This window comes from Amphiprion ocellaris, chromosome 6 (genome assembly GCF_022539595.1).
Source record: "Amphiprion ocellaris isolate individual 3 ecotype Okinawa chromosome 6, ASM2253959v1, whole genome shotgun sequence".
Taxonomy (NCBI): Eukaryota; Metazoa; Chordata; class Actinopteri; family Pomacentridae; genus Amphiprion; species Amphiprion ocellaris.
This window is the reverse complement of record NC_072771.1, coordinates 2014865-2030487: the sequence shown is the minus strand read 5'-3', so window position 1 is coordinate 2030487 and position 15623 is coordinate 2014865. Positions and strand designations below refer to the sequence as shown.

Below are 15623 nucleotides of genomic sequence, written 5' to 3'. Positions count from 1 at the left end.
CCTCCTCCTCCTCCTCCTCTTCCTCCTCCTCTCTTCATCTTTGTCTCCTCTTCATCTTCCTCCTCCTCCTCTTCCTCCTCTCTTCATCTTCCTCTCCTCCTCCTCTTCCTCCTCCTCTCTTCATCTTCGTCTCCTCTTCATCTTCCCTCCTCCTCCTCCTCTCCTCCTCTCTTCATCCTCTTCCTCCTCCTCCTCCTCTTCGGTGGGCGTGTCTCCGGTCCGGTCCTTCCTCCAGGGGGAGTGGTCTGATGATGTATCCGGCTGCGGAGCGCTGTTCCCCGGCCAGGCTTCCAGCTGCGGTCCTCTCCGTGATCTCTCCCTCGTCTCCGTCATCTTCAGCCGGGGCCTGCCGCCGCCGTCACCGGGAGACACGCATGGAGCTCCGGTCGATACTCGCCGCCGTCCTGCTGCTGTCCGCCGCCTCGCTGCAGCCGGTGTCCGGTGCGGCGTCACGGACGGGGCCGAGAGTCACCGAGAAGGTGGGTGAAGCCGTTTGCCGCATTTATTTGCATTAATCCGGACCGGAACTGAGCTCCGGAGGGAAGCGGGTCAGAGCGGGGACGGTAGGGGGGTAGGGGCTGCGGGCGGCGGGGAAAGTGAAAGTAAGAGTCCGGTGAGAGCAGCGGGAGACCGGAGGATCAAAACATCTGCAAACATCTGTACATGTGTCAGTGAACACACACTGAAGGCGCAGTGCGTTAATGTGTAGTAGGCCACACACACACACTGTACAGAAGGAACCGTTTAACTGTGATTTTTTTTTTAATTTCACTGTTATTTTTGCAGATATTTACTGTTATCTAAAAGAAATTTTCTGTATATTAAGATATGAAAAATGGCAAGTAATTTTTTAAACTATTACTTTACATATTTCACATTTTTGTTAAGTTTTTATATATATTTGACCTCTATTTAACCTGGTAAAAAATGCTTGAGAACCAGTTCTCCTTTACAAACATGAAAATCACACAAAAAAATACTAATTTACATATTAAATGTTTAAAAAGACCATAAATGTTAAACTCTGTATATTAAAAATGATAATTAATCATTTTACAACTATTTTCACTGTGTTTAAATGGGGGGAAACAGATAATTTAACAGATATTTGCCACTATTTTAATTTCAAGTTGCAAAAGGAAACTGTTGATTTAAATCCAGTATTAAAAATATATTTTACATTTTACATTCTATCGTTTTTCAGCACCGTTGCTGCCAAGTTTTTTTAAATAGATTTTTTATTGAATACATTTTTTTTACATGATTGTGGTAAATCATTACATCTGTAAACTATTATTTGCACATTCTGTCACTCTTGTATATTTTGTTGATTTTTTCGATATTATATTTTCAAAAAAATCTTATTTCACTTTATTTTACCTTCACTTTCTACCCTAATATTCTGTGTTGTCTTCTTGTTTACCTCTTTACTGAATATCCAAGCTGCTGTATTTTCCCTTCAGGGATTAATAAAGTCTTCTAAGTCTAATGAGGTATGAGTACTTTTAGTAGTACTGTGCAAAAGTACTGAAAACTTGTTCAGAATGTGTCCAGAATTACCAACATTCCTCCAAAATGACTCAAAGTCTGCTTAAAATGATCGAAAATCTGCTCAGAATTACTCAAATTTTGTCCAAAGCGACCTAATCACTCAGAATCTGCTACTGAAGTGCAGTACTTGAGTAAAAGTACTTAGTTACTTTCCTGTCGGTTACTAACAGCTCTCTCTCTGTGTCCAGGTGTTTTTCGACATCACAGTAGCGGGTCATGAGGTCGGACGAATCGTCATCGGTCTGTTCGGTGAGGTCGTCCCGCTCACTGTCAATAACTTCGTTGCCCTGGCAACCGGAGAGGTGGGATGTACACACACTCATACACATATACACACACTCACACACAAAACACGTGTGTTGTACAGAACAGAAATAATCAGCCGAGTAACTCAGGCGTCCTCTGTGGGTATTTACAAAAAAATTTCTAAATAACTAAAAATTTGTCTAACGTGACGTGACACTCGTCCAGCATAACAAAATCTTCCAAAAAAGGACTCAAAATTTGTCCAAAATGACTTGAAACTTGTCTAACAAGACAAAATCTTGTCTGTATTGACTCGAAATAGGTCCAGTGTAACAATAACTTCTCTAGAATGACCTAAATTATGTCTATAACGACTCACAAATTGTCCAGAATGACTCCAAACTGTCGAACATGACAGAAACCTGAACATAATGTCTTTTAACTCGTCCAGCATGACTTGGAACTTGTACACAATGAAAAATGCATGTCCAAAACACCTCAAAATTAGTCCAAAATGAATTCAAATATGTCTAAAATGATTCAAGATTTGTCTAAAATGTCTCAAAATGTGTCCAGTGTGACAAAAACCTGGTCTCAGTGACTCAGCTGTTGTCCAGCATGAATTGAAACTGGTCCACAATCACAAAAACAATCAGTAAAAATATGTCCAATATGGCTTAAAATGTGTTAAATGTGACAATAATGTCTCCACAATCAGTAAGAATTTGTCTGAAATGACTAAAAATATGTCCAAAATGGCTCAAAATTTTGTCCAAAATGACTCACAATTAGTCCAAAATTGCTTAAAATTTGTTCACTGTGACAAACGTCTCCAGAATCAGTCAAAATGTGTCCAAAATGACCAAAAAAAATCCAAAATGGCTGAAACTTAATCCAAAATGGCTAAAAAAAAAATGGTCAAAAATAACCCAAAATTTGTCCAAAATGACTCAAAATTTTCCCTAAATTGCTCAAAATTTGTTCAGTGTGAAACTAACCCGTCCAAAATAACTGAGTTTGTCCAATGTGACAGTAATGTCTCCAGAATCAGCCACGATTGTGAAAGATGGCTCAAAATTTTGTCCAAAATGACTCCAAACTGTCTCACATGACAAAAACCCGACCATAGTGACTTAACATATGTCCAGCATGACTTGACACTGGTCGTACAATCACAAAATCCTGTCCAAAGTAACTCAAAATTAGCCAAAACTGTTAATAATTAGTCCACAATCAGTTAAAACTTGTCCAAATGTCTCAAAATGTGTTAACCATGACAGTAACATCTCTAGAATGTCTAAAGTGACTAGAAATGTGTCCAAAATGGCTCCAAATGTGTCAAAACTGACTTAGAATGTGTCAAATGCAGCAATAATGTCTCCAAAATCAGTTAAAATGTGTCCAAGATGACCAAAAAAATGACCCAAAATGACTCAAAATATGTCCAAAATGGTCCAGAATTAGTCAAAAACGGCTTGAAACAGTCTAACATGACAAAAACCAGACCACAGTGACAAATACATGTTCAAAATGACTAAAACTTGTTTAAAATAACCCAAAATTTGCCCAAAATGACTTAAAATTTGTCCAATGTGACAATAATGTTTCCAGAATCAGTCAAAATTTGTCTGAAATGACAGAAGCCTGTTGAAAATTACTCACATAATTCACTCCGTCTGTTTTCTTTCTCTACAAGAGTCCAACAGTGTGAAGTTAGCGTTACACTTAAAATCAGAAAAGCCACATTAAAGGGAAACAAGACTCTGAGCTCCATGTTTGTCTCTACAGAAAGGTTACGGATACAAAGGAACCAAGTTTCATCGAGTCATCAAGGACTTCATGATCCAAGGAGGAGACTTTACGGCCGGAGACGGAACCGGAGGTGGGAATCAGAGCAGGACAGAAGCTTTAAAACGTCCACAGAAAGTAGAATCCAGGCCTCTCATGTCAGTTTTTATCCTCAATGTGCTCCAAACACTTCCTGTTTTCACCAAAGTACAATATTACGCACATCTTCTGTTTGTTTCGCTCATTAGCAGATGCTGAAGGGTCCATTTGTTCCATAAAAACCAGCACAGCAGCTTGTTGGTTTCATTTTTAGCTTCACACACACCAATGAGATACTTTGCAAAAAAGTGATTTTTTCAGATAAGTACAAAATCAATCAAAATTCAAAACTTGTCTGATTAAACATAAAAACATGTCAGAATTTGGCTAAAATGACTACAAATATGTCCAAAATGGCTCAAAAATTAGTCAGAAACAACTTAAAACTGTCTAATGTGACAAAAACCTGATCATAGTGAAAAATATACATCCAAAATACCTCCAAGTTAGTCCAAAATGAGTTAGAATTTGTCCAATGTGACAATAATGTCTACAGAATCAGTCAAAATGCGTCCAAAATGACAAAAGATTTGTCCAATGTGACTATAACATTTTCAGAATCAGTTAAAATTTGTCCAAAATGGCTCAAACTGTCTAACATAACAAAAACCTGAGCATACTGAGTCAACATTTATCCAGCATGACTTGACTCTTGTCAACAAAGAGAAAAAACTGTTCAGAATGACTGAAAATGAGGTCAAAATGAATAAAAATGTGCCTAATCTGACAATAATGTGTCCACAATCAGTTAAAATGTGTCCAAAATGACTCAAAATTTGTCCAACATGACACAAAATTTGTCAAAATTAACTTAAAATTTGTCCAGCACAACTTGAAACTTGCCCATAATGAAACAATAGGTCCAGAATAATTCATAATGTGTCCAAAATAACTCAAATTAGTTTAAAAAAAATGACTCAGAATGTGTTTACCGTGACAATACCTCCAGAATCAGTCAAAATTAGTCCGAATTGACTCAAAATTGTCCAAAATTTGTCCAGTGTGACAGTAATGTTTCCAGAATCAGACAAAATTAGTCTGAATTGACTCAAAATTGTCCAAAATTTGTCCAATTTGACAGTAATGTTTCCAGAATCAGTCAAAATTTGTCTAAAATGACTCAAAATTAGTTCAAATGGATGAAAATTGGTCCACAATTACTCAAAACTTGTCAACATAAAACTCATCCTTTTCTCCACTAAACACCATTTTCTCGATTGTCAACAAAGGGGTCGAAACGTACACAGTAGTTTATAGAGATTTTAGTATTTCAGTAAACATGTTATTTCTGTGCAGGTCACAGCATCTATGGAACAACTTTTGCAGATGAAAACTTCCGACTGAAGCATCTTGGAGCCAGCTGGGTGAGAACAGACTCTCTTATATTTCTGTTTCTGACGTTACTTATGAGCCTAAGTTCAGCATTAGGAGCTAAAATATAAATAATACCTGCATCCTTCTACTTCCTGTCCACCAGGTGAGCATGGCCAACGCCGGTCCAGACACCAACGGATCCCAGTTCTTCATCTTAGCTGCTAAAGCTCCGTGGCTCGATGGAAAACATGTGGTTTTTGGAAAAGTCCTGGACGGGATGGTGGGTGGATCTGTAGACGTTCTCCATGACGCTGTCTGGAAAAAGCATGTTCTTGTCAACATGTGTTGTTACCATCAATGCATGTATGTCGCTCAGGTAGAAGACACAAAACAACTAGAAAGAGACACAAAGCAACCTCAAAGACACACGAAGTGACACTAAAGAGACACAAAACAACATCAAAGTTACACAACATCCCCACAGATACCTATGAAATGACCACAAAGACCCAAAAACAACTCCAGAGGAACACAAAACCATCGCAAAGACACACAAAGTGACACCAGATAGACACCCAATGTCAAATAAGAGACACATTTCTGTCCCAAATACTCACACTGAATGATGTCAAGAAGACACACAACAACACCAAAAAGACACAAAACCATCCCGAAGACAAACAAGACGACACCAAGAGAACAAAAATATTCTTGAACTCGACACAAAACTACATCAAAGAGAAAATTACACCAAACACACAAAAACTGACCTCAGACACACAAAACAACACCAAAGACATGCAAAAATGACCAAAAGGATGCAGCACAACAACTACCCCACTGACACATAAGAGACACAAAACCACCCCAAGAACTCAAAATGACACCAAAGAGACACTAAACAGTCCCATAAATACCAAAGAAATGACCACAACAGTCCAACAACATCTCCAGAGGAACACAAAACCACCTCAAAGAGACACAAAATGACACCAAAGAGAGACAGAGATGACCACAGAGATGCAAAACAACCCTAAAGAAACAAACAACAACCCCAATTACACCTAAGAGACACAAAACCACCCCGAACACTCACACAAAATAATGCTAAACAGACGCAACAACACCAATAGACACAAAACCAACACAAAGACACACAAGACAACGCCAAGAGACCAAAGATATTCCTGAACTACATGAAAAAGGAATAAAGCAACACCAAAGACACATAAAACCACCCCAAAGACACTAAAGACACAAAATGACTCTAAAGAGATGTACAATGACACCAAAAAGACTAATAAAAGACCGAAAAGACTAATGAAACACAAAACAGACACACAAAATGACACCAAAGTAATAGAAAATTATTTTTGAGACACAAAACCATCCCAAAGACGCACAAGACGACACCAAGAGACTCAACATGCCAACAGAGACACACAAAATGACATCAAAGAAAGACAAATCAACACCAAAGATACAAAACAACCCCACAGATACCTAAGAAATGAACACAAAGTCCCAAAAACATCTCCAGAGGAACACAAAACCACCTCAAAATGCCACAAAATGACACACAAACATGGCAAAATGACCACAATGACCCAAAACAACTCTAGAGGAACACAAAACCATCGCCAAGACACACCAAGTGACACCAGATAGACACCCAATGCGTTATAGGAGACACAAAACTACCCCAAATAGTCACACTGAATGATAAAGAGATGCAACAACACCACAATACACAAAACCATCCCAAAGAGACTCAAAATGTCAACAGAGACACACAAAATGACACCAAAGAGGCACAAATTATAGACGTTAATGTTAATGTTAGGTGTAAACTGAAAAAAAAAACTAAAATTCAGGGTTCCTTGCTGACTGATGGAGTTTGGGAACTCTTTAGTTGTTGAGGAACAACATCCAGAATGTTCCAATACCTGGACTTTGTGTTCATCAGTTTTTATACAACCGACATGAAACAGCTCCATCTCTTGGTAGTTCTTATCTTAGGTTGTCAATGCTTCAACGACAAAGAGAAGACGTTGGACAGTCCAGTGTTTACTGACCTGTTTCTGTTTCCCCAGTCGGTGGTCCACACCATCGAGCTCCAGGACACCAACGACAGGAACCTTCCCTACACCGAGTGTGTGATCGTCAACAGCGGCCGGATCCCCGTCAAGGAGCCCTTCGTGGTGGAGGTGGAGGGCTGGTAGACGATACAGGACGATGAGTAGCTAGCTAGTAGTTAGCATACACTGGAGGTCCATCAGGAGTCACAGTAGCAGCGTGCCAAACTCACATTTACATTACTTTAGCACAGTGTTTCTCAAATAGTGGGGCGCGCCCCCCTGGGGGGCCCAGAGGCATGTCAGGGGGGGCGCGGGCGACTTGGAGGAAAAGGTCCTTCAACACGGAACTAATTAGCTGAACTATTGTTTTAACGTCGGCCTGTTTTTCGCGGCGTACAACAATACTGAAATTGTGCTGGCCCATAGACTGTATATGCCATAGATATAAAAAAATATTAATAACAATGATCTTCTGTATATATCTATGGTATATACACTGGCCGTTCAGACTCCGAAGTACAGACTCCAGAGAACAGGAGAACGCATCGTTAATGTGCAGTCGGAACACCACCGTACTCGATCACGTCACATACTCGGCTCATCTCCTCCGATTGTTTTTACCAGCAATGTCAAACATACGGCCTGTGGGCCCACCAGACGGTCCATTTCGGCCCGCGGGCCGACTTTACAAATGATAAAAATTACAACATTAACTGTAAATTGTAAATTGTAAATCTGTAAAACTGTAAATTTAAAATAATTTCTAGAACTTGACAAGTTGTTCTGATCATGAAGTAAAATACTAGACTGTTCAGTTCCAGATACCTGTGACTGAATGTTTTGTATTTTTGTAGATAAACTGTTATCTGGCAGTTAGAATGCATGTGTAAATGATGAATTGAGGCATAACAGGCTACTGTTGAAACTGAACTTGTTTTCCTTAAGAAATTTCAGGTTCATAATATTTTGTAAAAAGATAGTTCATTAAATGTGAACATTTTCAGAATGTACTTTTTTTGAACTAAAACAAAGGGGAAAGTTGGAGCTGTGGTTATTTATAGGTTATTATGCTGTGATTTTACTGGTGGGGCCCACTGGAGATCAGATTGGGTTTATGTGGTCCCTGAACTAAAATGAGTTTGACACCCCTGATCTTTACTGAGAAGAACAACAAAATGGAATCAGATAAAATAACACAGCCCTGCATATTCATGTTTTCACACACACACACACACACACACACACACACACACACACACACACACACACACACACACACACACACATATATATATATATATATATATATATATATATATATATATATATATATATATATATATATATATATATATATATACACACACACACTAAGTTATGGGGGGGCACGAAAGTTTTTTGTCCTCCGAAGGGGGGCCCGACCGAAAAAATTTGAGAACCACTGCTTTAGCATGTTAACATACTGATGCTAGCATGATAGCGCGAGGACTGGGTCATTTCTTCTAGGAAATATATCTGAGTTTAAGTTCTAACATCAAATGTATAAATTTTTGGTTTTTTAAACAAAGTTCACAAGCAAGCTAATAAGATGAACGTGCTAACTGGGAGCACAGTACCTCAATAGCTAATGTTAGCAAATGCATGCTAATATTGGCTAATTTTGGAGATTGTTAGCATGCTCCATGGCCATGATCAGAAGTCCCATTTACAGAGTGCCAAATTCATTTCCATTTCTGAAGCATATTGACATACTATTTATTGTTAGCATGTTAGCATCGAGGACTGGATACCATATGGAACTGACAACAAATCAATACATTTTTTCTTATACTTGAGTTTTTAAAGCAATGATAACAAGCAAGCTAACATGGTAAACATGCACTAACTGGGAGCATGGTACCTCATTAGCTAATCTAAGCATGCTAACATTGGTTACTTTTGGAGCTTGTTAGCATGCTCCATGGACATGATCAGAAGTCCTATTTGCAGCATGCCAAAATCACATTTCCAATTACAATACTAATGCTAGCATGTTGACATATAATACTGATGCTAAATTAATACATTTCTCTTATTGTTGATGTTTATCAAACAGATAAAAGTGAACAAGCAAGTTAGCATGATAAACATGCGCTAACTGAGAGCCTGATACCTCAGTAGCTAATATTAGTTACTACATGCTAACACTGGCTACATTTAGAGCTTGTTAGCATGCTCCAAAGGCTAATGTTAAGGGCTAACAGATGGCGTTAACACAAATAAACGGTTAAAATGCATTGCAGCATCCAAATTAGAGTCCAAAATCATATCATATATCACACTGATACCCAATTAACACATTTAAAAACTCAACTTGAGGAATACAATTTTTTTAACAAATTAAAGTTATCAGTCACATGAGTTAAATTTGTCTTAGCACAAAATGATACAAGAATCGTGTCTCAGTAAAGTAGTAAACAACATGCTAACATGCTAAGTGTGAGCACGGTAACTCACTAGCTAATGCTGGCATGCTAATGTTCTCCAAAGACTAATGTTACCAGCTAAAAATTGATATGTTAACTCCAAAACATTGTCAATACTCATGCTAACATGCTAACTATGGGCTGGCTAATGCTACCATGCTAACACAGTAGCAGCAGTGGGTTAACTTGCTAAAGCTAAACGTGACTTCTGATGGATTTCTACTGCATGCAGATGATAATATAAGTCAAAGAGGTTTTTATTAAGTTTTATTAGACGTCATCAGCCAGACAGTAGCAACTAAAGAGGAAATACAGGATATATCTGTGGTAAAACTAAAAAAGTGGTCATGTTAAACCTGCAACGCTAAGAGGAGATCAGAAAAAAAACTCAGACAGTTCTTTTATTCTTCCACAATGGTCTGAGTACTGAAGTGTAATCCATATTCCAACAAAAACAAGAACAAAAAAGCAGGAAAATTTGTTGATTTGATCATAATTTTTTTTTTTTTTTACATTGAAACATAGCATCAAAACAAACAAATAATAGGTGAAATTAGCAGAAATACAGCATAGATAAATATCAAAATCTGGAATTCGAAGTTTCTGAGTCTGTATGTTTAGCATCAGCTAGCTTCACTGTGGTTCATGCTAATGGTCCGTTAGCATTCATGCATATTTGGTGGACAGATATCATGAAAACGCACTTCCAGAATAACTGTGTAGCTCTCATTGCCAAATCCTTCTTTAATTGCCAAATTTTCTTGCACTTCTTATGCACATAATGGATAAATATCAGAATTTAAAAGCGTGTTAGCGTGAATATGCAAAAAAAACTGTAGCAAACGTCAAATGACGTGTTAGCATTTTGTTATTTGTGTTGATTTTTGTTCATCCATCGTTGAAAATGAAGAATTTGCAAATATATCATGCACCATGTTTGCAAAAAACTACAGCACAAATTGCACAGGATGACAAAGTGTGAAAATCAGTATTAATAGTGTTTTAAATCTCATTCTGACTGTTAATGTTTTATTCATTCTTTGTAATGTTTTTGCAATAACCCAGAAGTGTTAAAGTAGCATAATAACGTAGGAAACTTGTGATTTTCCTCATCCCTGTGAAATTAATGCAGAATTTAAAACTCCTTAATAAACATATCAGACTTTCTTTTGTCATTATGTTCAGCAGCAGCGGGAGAAAGTGCCAACAGGAGTGTTTTCTACAATAAATACGCTATTGCTAAACTATCAGAGTTTGTGTTGTTTCATCCATGACTGGTGTTGGCTTTATTTATTACATGGTCAGGTATTTGTACTGGAGAAGTAAAAGAAAAATACTACAGAATACACAACTTGTTGATTGTGTAATTAAGTAACAGTGAAAGAAGACATACCAAAAAGACAGTGTTAAAAACCTCTGTAGGAGGTTTAGAACTCTTTAATGCCACAGTCAAAGTTTGATTACATTTAGTCATAGAAACAACCAGATTACGTGAGGAGAAAGATCCTGATTTGGGTTTAAAAATGTACTTTGATCAGGTTAGAGGACCTTCAAGACGTGTTTCCTTCATTAAAGTTTATTATTTTGACCCATTCATCCACCCCAACCTCCTCCCTTCTCCATTATTAAAGCTCTATATTTAGATCAAATCACTTCCTGCTTCACTGTTGTCCAAAATGTCTTAGAATTTGTCCAACATAACAGAAATGTCCCATAAAATGTCTATAATGTGAAATGAAATGGTCAGAAATGTCTTGATCTTTGTCTAACCCAACAAAAAAATGGTCTGAAGTGGCTCAACATGGTCCAACATGGTCCAACAAGACAAACATTTGTCCAAAACGGCCTGAAAATAGTCTAAGATGACTTGAAACATTTCCAAAATGGCTGAGCCATTTTTCTGTTACTGTGTCATTCTGTATTTAATAAGAATGGATAATGCACAGTTAAATACTCCACAGTGACTGGAAATTTGTTCAGAATCACTCAAAATACACCGAACAAGGTAAAAACCTGTCTCAAATTTTACATTTTGTAAAATGACTTGAAATATGTAAAAAATGACAAAAATGTGTCCAAATTGGCTTTAAAATGACTTCATATATGTCCAAAACCATTCCAAACTGTCCAATAAGACACAGAGCTTGTCCAACACGACCAATCGTTGTCTAAAAATGGCTTGAAATCTGTCCAAAATGACAGAGACGTGTCCATATCAGTTGCAACACTGTCTAAAATGGCTCAAAATTTGTCTTGTAAGTTGGAATTCCTAAATTGGCTCTAAAGTGACTTCAGATATGTCTAAAATGTTCAAAATTTTCCAATAAGACATGGAACTCGTCCATCATGACCTAAAATTGGCAGAAATGACTTGAAATATGTTCAAAATGACAAAAACGTGTCCAATGTGGCTCTAAACCTGTCTAAAATGGTTTAAAGTTTGTTCAAAATTATTCTAAATTATCCAACATGGGGCTGCACAGTGGTGTAGTGGTTAGCACTTTCACCTTGCAGCTAGAAGATCCCTGGTTCACGTCCCGGCTTTCCCGGGATCTTTCTGCATGGAGTTTGCATGTTCTCCCTGTGCATGCGTGGGTTCTCTCCGGGTACTCCGGCTTCCTCCCACAGTCCAAAAATATGCTGAGGTTAATTGATCATTCTAAATTGCCCGTAGGTGTGAATGTGAGAGTGATTGTTTGTCTCTGTATGTAGCCCTGTGACAGACTGGTGACCTGTCTAGGGTGTCCCCTGCCTTCACCTGAGTCAGCTGGGATAGACTCCAGCCCCCCATGACCCTAGTGAGGATTAAGCTGTGTATAGATAATGGATGGATTATCCAACATGACTTGAAACTTTCCAAAAATAATAAATGCTTGACCAAAGTGGCCCTAAAATTTTCTAAATTGACTTGAAATATGCATAAATGACAAAAACGTGTCCAAATTGGCTCTAAAATAGTCTAAACTGACTTTAAATCTATCCAGAATGTTTAAAAATGTTTCCATTGCAACAAAAAAAAAAAATGCAATTCTCTTTGACAAGAATGGATAAGGCAGAATTTAAACTCAAAATTTGTTCAAAAGGAAACAAAATAGTCCACAATGACTCCCTTTGTCTAAAATGACTCAACATTGGTCCAAACTAGCTCATAATTGTCTAAAAATGACTTGAAATATGACTTGTCCATATTGGCTCTGAAATGATTTGAAATGTGTCAAGAAAAATAAAACTTGTCCAAATTGACTCTTAAAAAGACTTATGTAAATATGTCTAAAATTATTCTAAATTGACCAATGAGACATGGAATTTGTCCAAATTGGCTATAAGATGTTCTAAAATGACTTGAAACATGTTAAAAATGACAGAAACCTGTGTACAACGACAAAAACTTGTTCAAATATGTCTAAAATTATTCTAAATTGACCAATGAGACCTGAAACGTGTCCTAATTGGGTCTAAAATGGCCTAAAATGTGTCTAAAATGACAGAAATATGTCCAAATTGGCTCTAGAAATTAAAAAGCTCATCCAAAATCACCTAAAACAGACTAAAATGACCTAAAACGTGTCCCTAGTGACAGAAACCCATGTGAAACGCTGTAATAGAGTGGTGATGGAACCTTATCACAGCGTTATTCTCAGTCACAGCCTGCACTCTCTTTACATTCACCCTCGGTCCGACGCCTCGGCTCTGCGTCTCATTTGAGGCGGCCGTTAAACGGTGTAATTATCGCCGGTAAAAGGTGAAGCTGCAGAAGAAGGCCGAGCTGACAGCCCGTCTCCCGGCGCTGACACAAAACTGCTGCTAATGAGAAGTACAGCGGGTGATTTGTTTTCCCTGTTCGACAACGGCAGCAGATAACCGCACCGGGGAGGAAAACATCTCCAACACAAAGGTCAGAGCGCCGCAGAAACCTCAGGAGGAGGACGAGGCGCCGACAGAAAACAGCCCAATGTATCACGGCCCAACGCTCGGAAAAGTCAGAGCTTCACAAATTAACAGAGCCAGAAAATTATTTCAGCCGCTGACACCTGCTAAAGGTGAGGAAACTCAGCAGAGAGGGCGAGGATGGGCTGGGATTACCGGGTTTATCTTCAGGAGAGCTGCTTTTATTTATAACCTCATGTTCCTGAGGTTTCAAATGTCTAGAAATCCTGTATTGGTAGTCTTTGGGTTTACCTCCAACACGGATATGGAAAAATCTGCTGAAGCAAGCATGAAAAATGACTTCAAATGTGTCCAAAACGACAAAAACCTGTCCTAAATAGCTCTAAAATGACTTGAAATTTGTCCAAACTGACACATACTTCTCCAAATTGGCTCTAAAATGACTTTAAATATGTCCAAAATTATTCAGTATTGTCCACCATGACTCCAAAATGACAAAAACCTGTCTAACGTGGCTCTAAAACGGCTTCAAATATGTCCAACATTATTCTAAACTGTCCAACGTGACTTGAAACTTGTGCAAATTAAAACATCTCCAAATTGGTTCTAAAACAACTTCAAATATGTCCAAAATGACAAAAAACCTCACCAAAGTGGCACTTATATGACTGAAATACATCTAACATTATTCAAAATTGTCCAATGAGACATGAAACTGGTCCAACATGAATTGAAACTTGTCTAAATTGGCTCTAAAATGGCTTCAGATATGTTCAAAATTATTCTAAATAAGACATGGAACTTGGCCAATGTGACCTAAAATGGTCTAAAAATTATTTTAAATATCTCCAAAATGACAAATACAAGTCAAATATTATTTGAAACTGTCCAACATGACTTGAAACTTGTCCAAAATGGCAAAACCATGTCCAAATTGGTTCTAAAATGGTCTAAAATAAGTAAAAATATGCCCAAAATTACAAAAACCTGTCGAAATTGCCTCTAAAATGGCTGAAAATTTGTCTAAATTATTCTAAACTGTCCAACATGACTTGAAACTTTTCCAAAATTGCTCCAAAATGACTTCCATTATGTCCAAAATTATTCCAAATTGACCAATAAGACGTGGAACTTGTCCAACATGAACTAAAATAGTCTAAAAACGACTTGAAGTATATCCAAAATGACTCTAAATTTGTTGCAAAATTATTCTAAACCGTCCAACATGGTTTGAAGCTTGTCAAAAATGACAAAAACTTGTGAAAAGAGACTCTAAAACGATTTAAAGTGACTTGATATTTGCCCAAAATGACAAAAAAAAACCCAGTCCAAAGTGGTTCTAAATGGTGGTGTTGGGTTACCTCCAACAAGGATATTGAAAAATCTGCTGAAACAAGGATGAAAAATATTATTTGTTTTAAAGATTCAAAGCATAATAATGCTAATAACTATGTTTAATATTTGATAACTGCACTTTTTCTTCTTAAAACTTGCAGTTTTGAACTGCATAACTGATGCACCAGTTTGACAAAATGTGAAGAAACGTAGGCTAAAAACAGCTTAAAATATTTGTTCCTGATTATTCAGATTTTTTATGTTGTTGATTACAAAAATGCATCCAGGAAGGGTTCCAAAAGCTGCAGGAGCACTGGGAGCAGAGTGGCGCTGCACAACCAGTGCACCAACTTGACAAAAAGCGAAGAAACGTGGGCTAAAAACAACCTAAATATCTTTCTCTTACCATATTTGTTGCTGATTATCCTGATTTTATATGTTGTTGATAACAAAAATGCAACCAGAAACACTTTCAGATGTTACAGGAGCACTGGGAGCAGAGTGTTGCTGCACAACCAATGCACCAGTTTAGCAAAATGTGAACAAATTTAGGCTAAAAACAGCTTAGAACATCTGTCTGATGCTGTATTAGTTCGAAAGTATCTCTACTTCATATGTTTTGATAGCAAAAATGCATCCAGGAAATGTTCCAAATGCTGCAGGAGCACTGGGAGCAGAGTGGTGCTGCATAACCAATGCACCAATTTGACAAAATGCAAAGAAACGTAGGATAAAGACAACCTAAATATCTTTCTCTTACCATACTTGTTCCTGATTTTCCTGATCTTATATGTTTTGATAACAAAAATGCATCCAGGAAGGGTTCCAAATGCTACAGGAGCACTGGGAGTAGAGTGTT

General features: G+C 37.6%; 1 protein-coding gene across 1 annotated transcript; it reads left to right on the top strand.

Moving 5' to 3' along the window:
* The first annotated feature begins 233 nt into the window (after positions 1-233).
* ppic (peptidylprolyl isomerase C) lies at positions 234-10791 on the top strand. The gene is made up of 6 exons (XM_023267727.3): positions 234-479; positions 1740-1853; positions 3586-3679; positions 4981-5048; positions 5162-5278; positions 7092-10791. The coding sequence occupies exons 1-6, from the start codon at positions 249-251 to the stop codon at positions 7218-7220; spliced, it is 753 nt and encodes a 250-aa protein (XP_023123495.2). The 5' UTR covers positions 234-248; the 3' UTR covers positions 7221-10791.
* Positions 10792-15623: the final 4832 nt, after the last annotated feature.

Excerpts from the sequence above, each read along its gene's own strand:
- ppic (XM_023267727.3), top strand. The coding sequence starts at position 249 with ATGATGTATCCGGCTGCGGAGCGCTGTTCCCCGGCCAGGCTTCCAGCT. Across the intron at positions 3,680-4,980 it reads GGCCGGAGACGGAACCGGAG|GTCACAGCATCTATGGAACA; the intron begins GTGGGAATCAGA and ends ATTTCTGTGCAG. Across the intron at positions 5,049-5,161 it reads AGCATCTTGGAGCCAGCTGG|GTGAGCATGGCCAACGCCGG; the intron begins GTGAGAACAGAC and ends CCTGTCCACCAG.